The sequence below is a fragment of the Ictidomys tridecemlineatus genome, chromosome 11 (assembly GCF_052094955.1).
Source record: "Ictidomys tridecemlineatus isolate mIctTri1 chromosome 11, mIctTri1.hap1, whole genome shotgun sequence".
NCBI lineage: Eukaryota > Metazoa > Chordata > Mammalia > Rodentia > Sciuridae > Ictidomys > Ictidomys tridecemlineatus.
The window spans coordinates 26515710-26532508 of NC_135487.1; the positions used below are offsets into that span (position 1 = coordinate 26515710).

The 16799-nt window shown below is 39.9% G+C and overlaps 1 protein-coding gene across 6 annotated transcripts in view; it reads right to left on the reverse strand.

Annotated features, from left to right (window-relative positions):
- Nucleotides 1-15082, reverse strand: part of Meaf6 (MYST/Esa1 associated factor 6) — a 37047-nt gene extending 21965 nt beyond the window's left edge. For 4 of the 6 annotated variants that reach the window (XR_013427711.1, XR_013427710.1, XM_078025933.1 and 1 more), the window contains exons 1-4: nt 14916-15081; nt 13812-13927; nt 9847-9934; nt 9647-9692 (exon numbers count right to left, since the gene is read on the reverse strand). Coding sequence is in view for 4 of the 6 variants with exons in the window: in XM_078025933.1 (XP_077882059.1) it covers nt 9647-9692; nt 9847-9934; nt 13812-13927; nt 14916-15005 (340 nt within the window). In the remaining 2 variants the exon portion in view is untranslated. Of the gene's footprint in view, nt 1-9646; nt 9693-9846; nt 9935-13811; nt 13928-14915 lie in introns of all 6 variants that reach the window. The other 2 variants (XM_078025930.1, XM_078025931.1) reach the window with 2 other exon arrangements.
- Between the last annotated feature and the right edge of the window lie 1717 nt (nt 15083-16799).

Consider the following 16799-nt stretch of genomic DNA (forward strand, 5'->3'; position numbering starts at 1 on the left):
GTTGCTAAATGGTAGCACTCTTGCCTACTAGCACGTACAAAGCCCTGAATTCCATCCTCAGCCCAAGGAAATTTTTTAAAAATAAATTAAACATATTTTGAAAAAAAAAACCACTAGTTTCTTTCCCTTTTAATATATACTAGTTTCTCCTGAAAAAAATTTGTTCTTTCTTCCTTTTTTTTTTTTTTTTTTTTTTTAGTATCAGGGATTGAACCCAGGGCACTTAACCACTTAGCCCTATCCCCAGCCCTTTTTTATTTTTTCATATTTTATTTAGAGACAGGGTCTCTGAGTTGTTTAAGGCCTCACTAAGATGCTGAGACTGGATTTGAACTTGCAATCCTCCTACCTCACCTTCCCAAGCCACTGGGATTACCGGTGTATGCCAGCACGCCCAGAAGGAAGGTGTTTCTTTTTTCTTTTTTTTTTTTTTTTAAAGAATGGGAAATGATTTTTTTTTAATTTTTTTTTATTATTTTTTCAGTTTTAAGTGGACACAACATCTTTATTTTATTTGTATGTGGTGCTGAGGATCCCCAGCCCCAGGAAGGTGTTTCTTGAAACTTAATGGAGGGCTGGGGATGTGGCTCAAGCGGTCTGGCATGCGTGCGGCCCGGGTTCGATCCTCATACAAACAAAGATGTTGTGTGCGCCAAAAACTAAAATATAAATATTAAAAATTCTCTCTCTCTCTCTCTCTCTCCTCTCTCACTCTCTCTTAAAAAAAAAAAGAAACTTAATGGATAAGGATGGGGGAAAGATTTTCACTTTACTCAATCATCAATGAACCATAAATAATTGCATTATCTCTTGCTAAAAACTGTCAAAAGGACCAGGCACAGTGATGCATACCCTATAATTCCAACTGCTCAGGAAGCTGAGGCAGGAGGACTGCAAGTTCAAGGCCAGCCTCAGCAACTTAGCAAGACCCTATTTCAATATAAAAAAGGACTGGGGATGTAGCTCAGAGGGAGAATATTCCTAAGTTCTATCCCCAGTATCCCCCCCCTCAAAAAAAATTTTTTTTTGATTGTATGGAAAGCACACCAGAAGTAGAGGGAAAAAAATTCCCAAAATATCAGAAGAAACAGCCAGATCTCAGAAATCATGCACTATTTTGAACACATTTCATAAACGCAACAGAAGAGGGAGCTCTAAAGCTATGAAACCAGAAAAAGTATCCCACCCTTCTAAAATTCAAAACTGATTTCACACACAAAAAAATTGTTGCAAAAGGCTAGGTATGTGGCACCTGTCTGTAATTCCAACTACTCAAAACATTGAGTCAGGAAGAGCCCAAGTTTGAGGCCAGCATCACCAACTTACTGAGACCCTTGCTCAAAATTAAAAATTAAAAGGCAGGGGGGGATTGGGATGTAGTTCAGAAGTGGAAAAGACCTGGGTTCAATCCTCAGTACTGGGGAGAAAAAATTACCAAAAGAGGGCTGGAGTGGTAGCTCATTGGTAAAGCACTTGCCTATCATTTGAGGCCCTGGGTTCGAGCCCCAGCACAACATAAATACCTAAATAAGTAAATATTACCAAAAGATTCTAAAAACTTACTACTGAAGCAACAGTAATCAATAGTGTGTGATAGTAGCAGAAGCATAAACACATATATCAAGGGAACAGAATTCAGAATCCAGATATAAAACTGTACCTTTAATGTCAATTAATTTTTGAAAAGAGCAATAAGGCAAGCAATTCATTGAAAAATTTTTCAATAAACAATGCCGGACAACTAAATATTTACATGCAAAAGAATGAAGCAGGGCTGGGTACTCCGGCCCATGCCTGTAATTCTAGTAACTTGGGAGGCTAGGACTGAAGGATCACAAATTGCAAGTTCAAGGCCAGACTTAGCAACTTAATAAGGCCCTAAGCAATTTAGCAAGACCCTGTCTCAAAATAAAAAATAAAGAGAACTGGGGATATAGGTCTGTGGTGAAGTGGCCCAGGGTTCAATCCCCAGTACCAAAAAAAAAAAAAAAGAAAAGAAAAGAAAGAAAAAAAGTGAAATTTAAATTATCAAAGGAGCCTGGCACAGTGGAAAAGTTGGGCCCCCAGTTCCAGCTACTCAGAAGACTGAGGTAGGATAACTGGAGCCCACAAGTTCAAGACCAGCCTGGGCAAGGAATTAAAAAATTAAATTAAAATAACTTAGCAAAGAATTTGAATAGATATTTCTCTAAAGATATATAAATGACCAATAAGTCATTCAGAAAGATGTGTTAGGCTAATACCAACCTGTTAATGTCAGTTACCTCACAAAGTTAGGATGGAAGTAGGAGTAACTTTTTTACATGACTAAATTACTTACCACAATAAGAAGGGGTTACTTTTGTAGTTTTAAAAAAATCTAATGAGGGCTGGGGGTATAGCTCAATTGGTAGAGTGCTTGTCTAGCATGCATAAGGCCCTGTGTTCAATCCTCAGCACCACATTAAAAAAAAAAAAAAACTAATGAAATATAAAACCTGAATTTAAGGAGAAGGATGGTCAAGACAGCCCTCCTTTCCCATAGACAAAAAAAAAAAAAAAATCATTTCTGAAAACACAACTCTGTGAAAGCACTGGTTGATGAGAAGAAGGCTGACAGGGCATGAAGCCACAAAGCTTTGCATCAGAGACAGGATGGCAGAAGGGACACAGGACTAGGTAAGTAAGTGGGCTGGATACAGGAAGAGAAAAGGAATAACTGAAATATAAGAGACAGGCAAGAAAGGCAAGTTAGAGACAGCAAATTCTGTCCATGCTGCAATTGTATTAAAGACACTGACAGGAAAACCCAACTGTTTTCTCATTTGGGGCAAGCTGCTATGGCGCTACTAAGTAAATGAATGTGTCATTCACATTCTATAAGTACACTTAGGAAACAGTTTCAATCCTACCAAAGTCCTATGATGGAGAATTCACTTGTGTCCTGTCTCTGAAAAGATAACACCTGAAGCAATAACAGACACCTCAAAGGACTCATATGGACATGAAATACCACAGTAGTCAGAGAAAAGTATATTGTTCAGAAAAAGTTTCACTGAGGGACTAGAATTTAAAATGGAGTTTGAGGTTGGGGATATAGCTTAGTTGTAACTGAGGGCCTGGATAAATATTAAAAAAAAAACAAAAAAAACCACCTAGAATTTGAAAAATGAAAAGCAAAAAAAAAAAAAAAAGTACAAAAAAAGCACAAGATAAATAAAATAAAAGTATTGTGTCCACTTACAACTAAAAAATATATATATTTAAAAAAAAGAATATGCAAGGCAAAATTCTAAAAGAATGTTTATTTCATTCCTATCAAAAATCAAAGGCATTAAAAACACAAAACTCATCTCATCAGACTTGTTTCTCAGAAATTCTGAAGCACTGGAGGGATTCTACATAAAACAAAAGAAGTAAAATGGGCCTGCTGGTGCATACCTATAATTCCAGTGGCTCCGGAGGCTGAGACAGGAGGATTGCAGGTTTAAGGCCAGCCTCAGCAACTTAGTGAGGCCCTAGCAACTTAGTGAGATCCTGTCTCAAAAATAAAAAACTAAAAAAGGGCTAGAGATGTAGCTCAGTGGTAAAGCACCCCTGGTTCAATCTCTGGTACAAAAAAAGGGGGGGGGGAAGAGAAAGTAGACAATTCCTCTCATGGAATTAAAGCTTGGTTTGAATCATCTGGATCTTCCAGGGACCCTGAAGCACTAAACCTGGCTTAAAGAGGCCCAAGGACCAACCAGAAGCAAACACAAGTCTTCTCTGGAAGACAGTACCTTTCCTAGCCCTCAAATTTTTTCACTAATGTAGTCTACATTCCTGGGTCCCACTTCTGAGGAATCAACCAACTGCAGACAGAAAATATTCAGAACAGCCAGGCATGGTGGTGCACGCCTCAATTCCCGGCAGCTTGGGAGCCTGAAGCAGAAGGATCACAAGCCAGCCTCAACAATTTAGTGAAAGCCTAAGCAATTCAGTTAAGACCCTGTCTCTAAATAAAATACAAAAAAAAAAAAAAAAAAAAAGACTGGTTAAGTGGCTCAGTGGTTAAATGCCCCTGGGTTCAATCCTCAGCATGCCCTCACAAAAAGAAAATATTCAGAAAAAAACCTGCATCTGTATTAAAGACACAAGGACCTATTTTCCTTGTCATTATTCCTTAAACAATACAATACAAAAACAATTTTTTGCAGCACTTATATTGCATTAGGTATCATAAGTAATCTAGAGACAATTTAAAGTATATAAGAAACCAGGCTATATATATGATATTCCAGCTATTCAGGAGGCTAAGACAGGAGGATCACAAATTTAAGGCCAGCCTCAGCAACTAAGTAAGACCTTGTCTAAAAAATAAAAAAATTAGGGATGGGGTTGTAGTTCAGTTGGTAGAGTGCTTGGCTAGCACGTGTGAGGCACTGGATTTGAACCTCAGCACCACATACAGGTATTGTGTCCATCTATTATTTAAAAAAAAAAAAATGTTAAAAAAAAATTAAAAGGGCTGGATATAGAGCTCAGCAGTAGAATACCCCTGGGGTTCAATTCCCAGGTCTGTAAAATATAAAAACAAAAAAACAAAGTATATAAGAAAGGAACTAGATTCAATTCCCAATACCACAAAATAATAAATAAAGCATTCAGAAGGATATGTGGAAGTTATATATAAATACCCTATCATTTAAAATAAGGAACTTGAATATCCATGGATATTAGTATACTAAGTCTGTCTTGGAATGGGATTCTGACATATACCAAAAAACACAGTATTTTTAACTAAAATGAGCAGACACAAAGATTACCTAGTACACAAGGAAAGTAGACTTCACAAACAATAACCAACAGAAACAACAGATATCAGAAAGAAGGTCCTGTTTTTTTGGAGGAGTTTTGCTAAATTGCCCAGACTGGCCTCAATCTCTGAATCCTAAACCTTCCAAATGGCTAGGATTATAGGTGTATACCACTAGGCCCAGACACAAACAGATTCATAAAGACTTCAGAGATTTAAATTAAACAGAATACAAAGTGACAATGCTTAATATACTTAAAGAGGTTGTCATCCTAAATAACAAACAGAAAAAGATTCTCCAAAGATTAATAAATTTATTCAGGACAAAAAAGCCTGCAATGGGAAGATGTGTGACATGGATGTGTCATATGAGCATACTCAAAGAGATCTAGAAAGAGCTAGGAATGCAGCTCAGTGGTTATGTGCTGGCCCAGCATGCTTGAGGACATGAGTTTAATTCCTAGGACTGTCAAAATTAATTAATTAATTAGGGGCTGGGGATGTGGCTCAAGCGGTAGCGCGCTCGCCTGGCATGTGTGCGGCCCGGGTTCGATCCTCAGCACCACATACCAACAAAGATGTTGTGTCTGCCGAGAACTAAAAAATAAATATTAAAAATTCTTTCTCTCTCTCTCTCTCTCCTCTCTCACTCTCTCTTTAAAAAAAAAAAGAATGAAATATTTAAAAAAAATAATAATAATAATTAATTAATTAATTAAATTTAATGCCTAGGTTGACTGGAAAGAGGATATGGCAAGGGGGAGATTTTAAAGGCAAAATGAGGAGGGTTCTGGATCAACTATTCTTGGTTACAAGGATCAATAGCAAGGGTGGAGTCAGTCTAAGGTTAGATAGACAGTTCCTGGACAGATGTCCTTGCAGAAGTATTTTCTGTGTAAGGCTGTGGTGGCCATCCTGCAAGGTTGTGGTTCTCGAAGTCTTTTGTGATAGTTTTTGTTTTCAAACATATGTACATGAGATCTCCTTGTTCATAACCTCTTGGCTTTATTTTTCTGTTGTTGACAGGGCTTGATACAAGTGACTCCACTGTGATTCTGACAATTTTCACAGAGTAAAGACAAGTTTAAAAATAACTGTAGAAAGAGTTGGAGATATAGCTTAGTTGGTAGAATGCTTGCCTTACATGCACTGGGTTCAATCCCTAGCACCAAAAATAAAATAGCTATAGAGAAAGGTATGAAAAAGTTAAAAATTTTTTTTTAAATAAGTAGAACTTATGGAAATTAAAATTGCAAAAACAAAGGACTTAAAATCAAGGGAAGGTTTAACAACAGATCAAACAGTTAAAGGGAACTAGTGAACTGGTAGATAGGTCAGGGAAAGAAGCACTCATGAGAGAGCAGAGGCAAAAATGAAAGAAGAGATAGTAAAAAAATAATAAATAAAGGCTAAAACGAGAAGGTTTAAATACATTTAATCAGGTATCAGGAGGAAAGTAAAGAGGGCTTGGGGCAAATACAATCTCTGAAGAAGTAACAGATGAAATTTTCAAGAAATGAAAAAAAATACCAAACCACTGTTTCAAGAAGTCTAATGAAATACTATTTGGTCATTAAAAAGAATGAAATTTTGTAATTTGTGGCAACATAGATGAGCCTAGAGGATGTTATGCTAAGTGAAATAAGCCAGGCACAGAGGAAAATCAAATCAGGCATGACCTCATTCATTTGGGTATCACAAAAGTTGATCTCATAGAACTGGAAAACAGAAAGTTGGTTACCAGAATAGGGTGGGGAGCGGGGCTGAGGAGAGGCTGGACAACATGTACAAAGCTACGGAGAGTAGGAATAAGTTCTCATTTTCCTGCACTGTAGAGTAACTATGGTTCACTAATAATATTAGGTATTCATATTAATGTACTATACAATGTATTATTCAAAATAGCCAGAAAAAAAGGATTTTGATAATGCTTGAGGTAATGGATATGCTAATTACTCAAGTTTGATTGTCACCCATTGTAAACATAATGAAATATCACACATATTATGAAATGTGCCCAATAAATGTGTAATTACTATGGACCAATTAAAAAATAAAAGAAACCCATCCAGATAAATAAGAAATTTACATTTAAACACACAGTAGTTAACTGCAGAAAATCTAGATAAAAAAAAAAAAAATTTAAAAACTAGCAGTGGGAAGTGGTAATGGTGAAAATGGTGAAATAAAATGCCATAGAATAAAAATAAAGGGCCAGGAGCAGTGGCTCACACCTGTAACTACAGCTAGTTGGGAGGCTGAGGGAGGAGGATAAGAAGCTTGACATCAGCCTGGACAACTTGGAAAGACCTTCTCTCAAAAATAAAAAACATACAAAGGGCTAGGGATATTGCTCAGTTTGCACCCTTGGGTTCAATCCCCAATATGGGGATGAAGAGGGTTATGTAAAAGGGCTCTGACCATTTGAATTAATGAACTCCATTATTCATTTAATTCAGTATACCTGCCTTCCTCCAAAAGGAACTCAAGGCAGCTTACTAAGAATCATATAATGCTATCCAACAGAATAAATATTTTATAAAATAAGAATAAATGAATAAGTAAATCAATGATAAATAGAAGAGGAAAGTAAGCTGGATACAGCACTGAGATTCATTCCCAAAATGCATGTTACAAATTCCTACTTGCTTGCTTGGGCTAGGGGGTAGACCACAAATTTGGCTTTATGAATTTTAGTGACCACACAAATGGAAACAATCAAACAAGATTTAAAGGGCTGAGGATGTGGTTCACTGGCAGAGTGCTTGCCTAGCACATATCAAGCCCTGGGTTCAATCCTAGCACCACAAAAATTAAAATAAAAGAGATTTTTCAGTTAAAAAAGAAAAAACAAGTATTTAGGGAAAACTATTCCTTTTTTTTTTAGTACCAGGGATTGAACCCAGGGAATCACATCCCCAGCCCTTTTTTTATATTTTATTTAGAGACAGGATCTCGCTGAGTTGCTAAGGATGGCTTTGAATTTGCAATTCTCCTGCCTCAGCCTCCCAAGCTGTTGGGATTACAGGTGTGCACCACTGTGCCCGGCCAGGGAGAACTATTCCTACAGGAGTCAGTTTTGATAATAAACAACATCTGGAATGTCCTTGTAACAACACAATGACATTTTAAGGGACCAAAGTATATAATTTTGGAAAAAATAACTTTTTGGGAAAAAACAAAGAAAAGCAGTTATGATGCAACCCAGGCAGGTGGCTCCATCCAGAACAAAGATTTTAGGGGAATGAATGGCCTGCGTACACTTTAGAAAATCTTTCATACATAAGTTTTTGTTTCAGTCAAGTTTCTGAAAGGAGTGACTTAATTTAAGAGTCTTTTCCTGAGAAGGGCCTGGGCATAGATATCCTAAAATAAGTACAGAGCTACATACTGAATTATCACATAAGCAGGGGAAGAATTACAGGCTCCTGTGAAAACTGAGAAGTCCAACATCACTCCATCTCAACTCAGAAGAGAGGTCCAGGGCTGGGGATGTGGCTCAAGCGGTAGTGTGCTCGCCTGGCACGCGTGCAGCCCGGGTTCGATCCTCAGCACCACATACCAACAAAGATGTTGTGTCCACCGAGAACTTAAAAATAAATATTAAAAATTCTCTCTCTCCTCAAAAAAAAAAAAAAAAAAGGTCCAGCATATTCTTTAACTAGTCTTGGTACTCTACAAAGTTCCTCTACACTTGAGAGGTTGGTATTAATTAAAAAAATTAAATAATAAGACTCAGCTGAGAGTCATAGTAAAGGAAAAATCAAAAAGACTTGGTACAATTGATAAGGATGGCAGAAAGGAGTAAAAGAGTTCTGAATGAGGGAGAACAGTAGTATCATAACAAAAAAATTAGGCAGACAATAGAAGAAAACAGAACAGTTCTGTTTTAGATGAAATGTTTGAGTCCAAATGGAAATGTCTAAAGGAAAGGCAGGATTAAAGTTCAGGAAAGGTGTATGAGATAAGACAAGAGAAACTGAAATCACTGAGTAGTTATAATTCCCAAATACCAAAATTCCTTTTCCACAAAACACTGCCCCAAGGAAAACTAGAGAACTAGATCCTACAACAAGATATATCATCTGAAAGAAGTACACAGGTGCAATACAAAAAATAGGTTATATTTCAAAGTGATCCCATGCACAGAGAGGATACCCAATTCAGCTACAGAGAGCCTGATTCAGCAAGTAAAATGTACAGATCTATCTCTCATCACTAGAAATTAGAACAAAATTAGACATCTGGCTTACATACAGAAAATAGTGGAATTTTTAAATAAAATAAATGGTACATATTCCCCATTTTATATTTAAAAACATAGGTACTACTTAGAATTTATTTAAAATTATTGAGTTCTAAGATTTCATTATATGTTTGCAACTTTCCATAAAAGTTTTTTTAATTAAAAAAAAAATCCCTTGGCTGGGGTTGTGGCTCAGCAATAGAGTGCTTGCCTAGCATGTGCAAGGCCCTGGGTTCAATTCTCAGCACCACATAAAAATAAATAAGTAAAATAGAGGTATTGTGTCCAACTACAACTAAAAAATAAATATTAAAAAATATTTATAAAATAAATTTTTAAAAAATCTCTAAGAATTTAAAAGACTTATCAGGAGCAAAGACATAGCTTTGTGTCTCTGAGCAATAAAGCCAATCTTCATGTGACAGAAGAGGCAAGAAGGGTATAGTAGTTTCTTCCTCCAAAGAAAGGCATGATTAAAGATGCCCAAAAGGCTTCCCAACTTCTAGATAGAAAAGGCAGAGTATTAAGTGATGCAGATCGCAGATACACAGTTGGATACAAGTTAAATTTAGGGACTGTGGCAGCTTAAAAATAAACCGACAAGGAAAGTGAAAACATAAACTTACTCTTTTCAATGAGCTGGTCCTGAACTCCTGCCAATGCACTTACTGCCTAAAAGAAAAGCCACCAGTTACTAGAAAAGTGACCACAGACCTCAGGAGAGCATTTCCATATAGAGAGGAAGGGAAAGAGAAAACTCACCTTCCTTAACTACATACCATAGAAAACACACACCGCCCTCCAAGCCACAACCACTACCACTTACAGCTGCCGACGTAACTGAGGATTTACTGAAGAGCCGCTCAGCTTCCTTAAACTTCCGGTTTCTTCTATCATTTTTGCTATTGGAGTTTCTAAAAGCACACAAAAGAAATTCATTATAAGCATCAAATTAAGTCCATGGCTCAAGTTGGGGATGTCCAGGGCAAATATAAAAAGACTTTTTTTTTTTTTATAATCAAGTTCCTTACAGGAATGCCTCCAATCCTTCTGGATTGGCCCAAACAATTATTATGTTGAATGCCTAAGTAGATAGCAATGTTTCCCAATGTATGGCATATGCCCCACTATGGGAAGAGAGATTATTTTAGCTGCTTCACAAATATTTTCATTTTATCTATCTATCTATCTATCTATCTATCTATCTATCTATCTATCTATCTATCTTTTAAGGGGCTCAGAGGCCTAGAGCACATTTAAGGCATGTCTTGCCTATCATCAAAATATAGTGTACTAATGCCCAGCCAATATGTGGTTGGTGGGCACCAGGTGCCCGCCCAGCCCAAACCCTTCTCCCCATTTTACTTTATTAAGAATTTATTTGAGGGGTCTGGGGATGTGGCTCAAGAGGTAGCGCGCTCGCCTGGCATGCATGCAGCCCGGGTTCGATCCTCAGCACCACATACCAACAAAGATGTTGTGTACGCCGAGAAAAAAAAAAAAAAAAAAGAATTTATTTGAATGTTTATTAGTAAAAATAACTAGCACAGCCAGGCACTGTGGTACATGCCTGTAATCCCAGCAATTTGGGAGGCTGAGTCAGGAGGATTGCAAGTCTGAGACCAACCTCAGCAACTTAACAATGCCCTGTCTCAAAAAAAAAAAATTCCAAAAAAAGGGCGGGGGGGAGTGGGGTGCTGGGGATGTGGCTCAGTGGTTAAACAACCCTGGGTTCAATACCCAGCACCAAAAAAAAAAAAAAAAGGAAAGAAAGAAAAACACCTCAGCACAGACCCAGGCATGGTGGCACAAATCTGTAATCTCAGTGACTCAGGAGGCTGAGGCAGGATTGTAAATTCAAAGTCAGCCTGGGCAACTTAGTAAGACCCCGTCTCAAAACAAAAAATCAAAAGAGCTGGGGATCTAACTCAAAGGCAGAATATTCCTGGGCTCAATCACCAGTAATGCTATTAAAAAAGAAAAAGAACACAATCCAGCACACGCTAGTGATATGCAGTATCTTTGTTAAATAAACTTAATTTTCTAATTTATAAGAACAGTTTCCTTAGAGAAATGGCTAGGGCAAGAAAAGGACATGGTCAGTCTAGGACCTCTTTTGGGCCAGAAAGTACAAGTGCTCAGAGACTAACAGAGTTATGTCAAAAGGACAAAGAAACATTTCAAGAAGGCTCTACAGTTGGGACAAAGAAAACATCAAAAAGGATAACAAAGAGTATGTTTACATTATGAAAAAGCAATGAGTGGTAAGACTTGTGTACTTATTTGTATATATTTCACTAAAAATAAGCCTCTATAAAAAAGAAAAGTGACAATACTAGATTTCAACACTGATTTACTTTGGCTTTTTTTGTGGTTGTTTTGCAGTACTGGGGATGTAACCCAAGGGTGTTCTACCACTGAGCTACATTCCAGACCTTTTTATTTTTTATTTTGAGACAGGATCTCTTGAATTTGCTCAGGCTCTCAAACTTGTGATCCTCTTGCCTCAGCAAGATGTGTACCACATATGGCCAATTTGTTTCAATTTATGACTCTATTAATCAAAGAAGAGAGAGGAGAAAGAGCCGGGCCGGTGATGTATGCCTGTAATCCCAGCAGCTTGGGAGGCTGAGACAGGAGGATGGCTAATTCAAAGTTAGCCCCGGCAACCACACAGCACTAAGCACCTTAGTGAGACCCTGTCTCTAAATAAAATACAAAACAGGGCTGGAGTTGTGGCTCAGGGGTCAAGTGCCCCTGATTTCAATCCCCAGTACCAAGGGGAAAAAAAGAGAGAGAGAGAACAAAAGGAACAGAATAAAAAAAATTAAGACTTTTCTTTCAGAATACCAACAATAAATGTAAAGGAGAGCTGGGGTTGTAGCTCAGTAGAAGAGCACTTGCCTAACATGTGTGAGGCACTGGGTTCGATTCTCAGCACCATTTTAAATAAATAACATAAAGGTCCATTGACAACTAAAAAATATATTTTGAAACAAAAAATGTAAAGGAAATAATAAAATTAGAAAATCATCATTTTACAACTTCCAGTATAAAAACCAATGTTGGTAAAATCAGTAATATATAGTAAAACTACTGAATAAAAACTTGGGGGAAGCAATATATTCATAATATCTTAAAGAGTAACCTTCTAATCACCATAGGAGGTGAACTTTTACAGCAGAGATATTATATGCCCAATCTCAGCAGCACCAATAATTAGACAATCTGGCAGTATGTGCCTCCTGATAATAGACATATAACAAAAGGCACACAAATCTCACTAAGGTGCTTAGTGCTGTGTGGTTGCCGGGGCTAACTCTGAATTAGCCATCCTCCTGTCTCAGCCTCCCAAGCTGCTGGGATTACAGGCATACATCACCGGCCCGGCTCTTTCTCCTCTCTCTTTTTTTTTGTTTTTGCCAAAAATCTTTAAAGGATTGCTCATGAGGTCACAATAAGAAAAGTGTGAACTAGAACATTCTATGGGACAATGTCATGACTACCACTACAAAAAGAGTGAGAGCACCAGAAGCAGTGGTGCGCAACTATAATCCCAGCAACTTGGGAGGGGGCAAGAGGATCACAAGTTCAAGGCCAGCCTCAGCAACTTAGTAAGACCTGTCTCAAAACAAAAAATAAAAAGGCCTAGGGATGTGGCTCAGCAGTAAAGCACTGCTGAAAAAAAAAAAAAAAAAAGAGAGGGACTCCTAAATATTAAGACTACAGAGACTTAATACTGAAATACTGACTGGATGCTGGATTAAAGCAAAGCATTTTCAGGACAACTGAGGAAATCTGAAGAAAGACTATAACAGATGATACTACTAACATTACACATAATGTTAATAATACATTAGCATTGTTAATATTCTAAGTATGATCATTGTGTAGCCATACAATGGTAGAAGAAATGTTCTTGTTCTCTGGAGGTAACCGTTGACATAATTAGGTGCAAAGTCTCATGATATCTGGAATAGCATAAGGGAGAGCTTCGTGGTGATTGAATAGTTCTGTACTTTGACTATGGTTATATGAATCTACACATGTGATAATATGCCATAGAACTATATATACACATTGTACCCATGTTGATCCCTGGTTTTAATAATATACTACAGTTACATAAAATGCAACCACTGGGGAAAACTGAGTGAAGGGGTACATGAGACCTCTGTATACCATTTTTTGCAACTTCCCATGAATCTATAATTATTTCAAATAATAAAATATTATTCAAATTAAAAAAAAATCTTAAGTATATGTAGGTGTTTATATCACAGAAGAAGAGAACACATAACAGCACAAATGTGGCAACATGTTAACAATTTGTGAGTATAGGTGAAGGATAAAAAATGTTCATGTACCATATTCTATCAATTTTTCTAGGTTTGAAAATTTTCCAAAACTTTAGAAACTTTTTACAGAATATTATTAAGTAAATAGTGGTAAAATTGGCATACAGGTATGGCAGACTGAGGGTGGAAATGTGGAAAATACCAATAGAGTGCTGTTGTATAAGGTACTGGCATATGCTGTATTTCATTTAAACCTCACACAACTCTGCTGATAGGGCCAACTTCCCCATTTACAAATGTGGGCTCTGTCCAAGGTTACTCAGTGAGGTGGTGGCAGTGACAGAAGTGAGTCAGAAGCCAAGTTCAAACCCAGACCTCTTTTCATACCATCATTTTTACTATTGCCTCTCTGCAAAGTTGCTACCAAGAACACTGTCCTCCAAACAAATATTACTAGGGCACAACAGGAACATTACTGGCTTCTGACACTCACTTTTGGTTGGTCAAATACCGATCCCAGCCACGAATAATATTGCCATACATCTGAGTGTCTTCCAGGTAGCTTCCTTCAAAAGCATAGATCTGTCTCTCCAAGTTTGCCAGTGTTTCCTAGAGATGGAAAAACAAGGTCACAGAAAGTCTTTTTAATGTGTCTATTAAGGATAATATGAAATCCTGATATCAGCCTTGTAAAGACAAGCTCGCCCACAAGGACACATTTTTGTGGAGAGAGGGATGATATGGGGAATGCCAGGTAGTCCAAGCCAAAGACAGTCCAGACCTCTTGGGGATGATGAACCCTTTGGTGAACAGAATGGAATATATAGAGCCTGTCCTCAGAAAAACGCACACACAGGCAAAATTCTGCATATACTCCAAAGGGAAACCTGAGTGTCAAGAACAGGTCTGAGACAGAACGTGGGCAGTCTCCACTCCCACTCACTAAAGGTGTCGCTACCAGGAGAGCCAAGGGTGAGCAGCTTCAGCATCCACGGGCTCCCCTCTGCGCGGGCTGCAGTTGCTATGGAAACCTGGAAGGGCAGCTTCAGGTGAGATGAACCTCCCGGTTGCGCAAGCCAAAGCGCTGGGGGCAGGGGGGACCGAGCCGCAGGGTGCGTGGGACCCTGGGTGCACGTCACAATCCGAATTCCCTAGCCCGGGTCCTATCCCTTTGCCTGTCACCTTCCAGATGTTCCCAAACACATCACATCCCTGTCCATCAAAATCCCCAGCCACCGCCTCCCAGCACCGAAATGGACATGCTTTCCCCACCCTCGGCGGCCAGACCCGGCGCCGGGAGACCCTCCCACCGCCGCCTCCCTCCCACCCCGATGCCCACCGAGGCGACGCCCGCGCCCGCGGCTGCGGCCGCCCTCACGCACGGCCAGCCGGCGCCCTCACGGCAGCCCGCCCGGCCTCCGCCCCGCGCCTCCCGCTCCCCGCGGGCTCCGCAGCCCGGGCAGCAGAGCTGCCGGAGGGCCGCGCAGCGCGCTCCGGGCCCCAGCCCGCCGCGCTCGCCCTGGCGTAACCAACGGCCTGCGCGGCGGGCGGCGGCGGGCGCGGGGCCCAGGCCGGTGTCCCGGCCCCAGCCGCTCACCGCCAGCTCCTGCTTCCGCTTCACGAGCTCTGCCAGCTCCCGCCGGGTGTCCGGGATCTGCGGTGGCGCCGCCTTGTTGTGCATCGCCATGTTGGGCTGAGGCGGCGGCGGCGGCGGCGGCGCGAGGCTGGGGGCGGTCTCTGCGCGCCACCGCCGCCCGCCAGGGGGCGCCCGCCGCACTGCGCCTGCGCGCGCGGCTTCCGGCGCCGCGGGGCGCCCGCGTGCTCCTACCCCAGCTCGCCGCGTGGGACCAATGGGGCTTCTGCGGCCGGGGTCTGCGGACGCCACACCTGTACCGTGCCAAAGCCGAGAAGCTCCTTAAGCCTCCCAAGAATCCTGTGTGCCCCGCCTCGGTGAATGCCTTTCACTGTTCTCGGAATTGCCCGTCAGAACTTGGGTACCATCCTCAATCCACCCTTGATTTAGATCCATCCAAAACCGAGTCCCGTGGACTGCACCCCAGATGACCTCGCAACCCGTTCACTTTTGTCTACCCCTCATCACTTCCTTAGTTCATTCAGGCCCTCCCTATTTGGACCCCCATTTTCCAAAAGTCTCACACTTCTATCTTTGGCCTCATCCAATCCCTTATCCAGAGTGGTGCCAGGATGATCTTCCAAAAACAAATGTGATGTCCCTCCTTTGGTAAGGTTTTTAATGGCTTGCCCCTTATCTTAGAGAGACAAATGTGTATAGCAGGTAAGAGCACAAATGGGGGCCAGAACTACCTTGTTCAAGATCTTTCCTCTACATTCGTAAACTATGCCACCTTAGCAAGGACTAAACTTATCTCAACTCCCTTATTATAGAACCTACATGATACCATAAGGAATAAATCGCTTGATGTATGTAAGGGGCTTGGCAAATAAAAAGGGTCATGTATTAGTTTTTATCATTAGGTCCAATATTGTTAACGTTGGCCCCATCTAATTTCTCCAGCCCCGTTCTGAATATTTTGCAATTTTGCAACAGGACTAGGTGGGATTCTATTTTCCTCCCTTGCATGGAAGTTGTTGGGTTTCTTTAATCTTGAAGTTGGTATCTTTCATCAATCCTGGAAAATTCTGTCATTTTTCTTCAAATGCCTATTCATTTTTCTCTCCCCTGTAATTCAGACATAAGAATTTTTTTTTTTTTTAACCAACTGTCTGCATTTTCTTTTTGTCTCTCTGTTACAACAGTCTGGATAATTTGTTTTGTGTCAGTACACTACAACCTGGCATCTTGCTGGTCTCCCTTATTAATTATGTAGAGAGTGTGTGTGTGTGTTGTGTGTTCGTTCCTTGGCATTTTTTTTTTCCCTGTAGAGTCATTTCATCTGCAAATAGGAAGTTGATTTTTTTTCCCTTTTCAGTCTGAATGCTTTTTATTTTCCTTTCTGCCTTATTACGCTAAGTAGGAGGACTTTTATATGTACTAAGAGTGATAAAACTGGGCATATTTGCCTTGTTCTTTTTCAGAAAGGAAAAGCAGTCTTTCACCTTGAAGTATGTTAGCTGTTTAGAGGTTTTGTAGATGCTCTTTATCAAGGCCAGAAACTTCTTCTGTATGCCTAGAATCACCAATTACCATTGAATATTATCAAGGTTTTTTTTTCCTGAATCAGTTGGCATGATCATGTTATTTTTCTTCTGTAGCCTGTTGATACAATGAGTTACAGATTTTTCTTTGTGGGGTACTGCAGATTGGACCCATGACCTTACATATGCTAGGCAAGCCCTCTACCACTGAGCCACATCCCTAGCCCTTTTTGTGGCAGGGTCTGGTTAAGTTGCCCAGGCTGGCCTCACATTTGAGATCCTCCTGTCTCAGCCTACCAACTACCTGGCATTATGGTGGGCATGTTTTCCTGTATTTTAAGAAATGTAACTGTGAGCTGGGCAT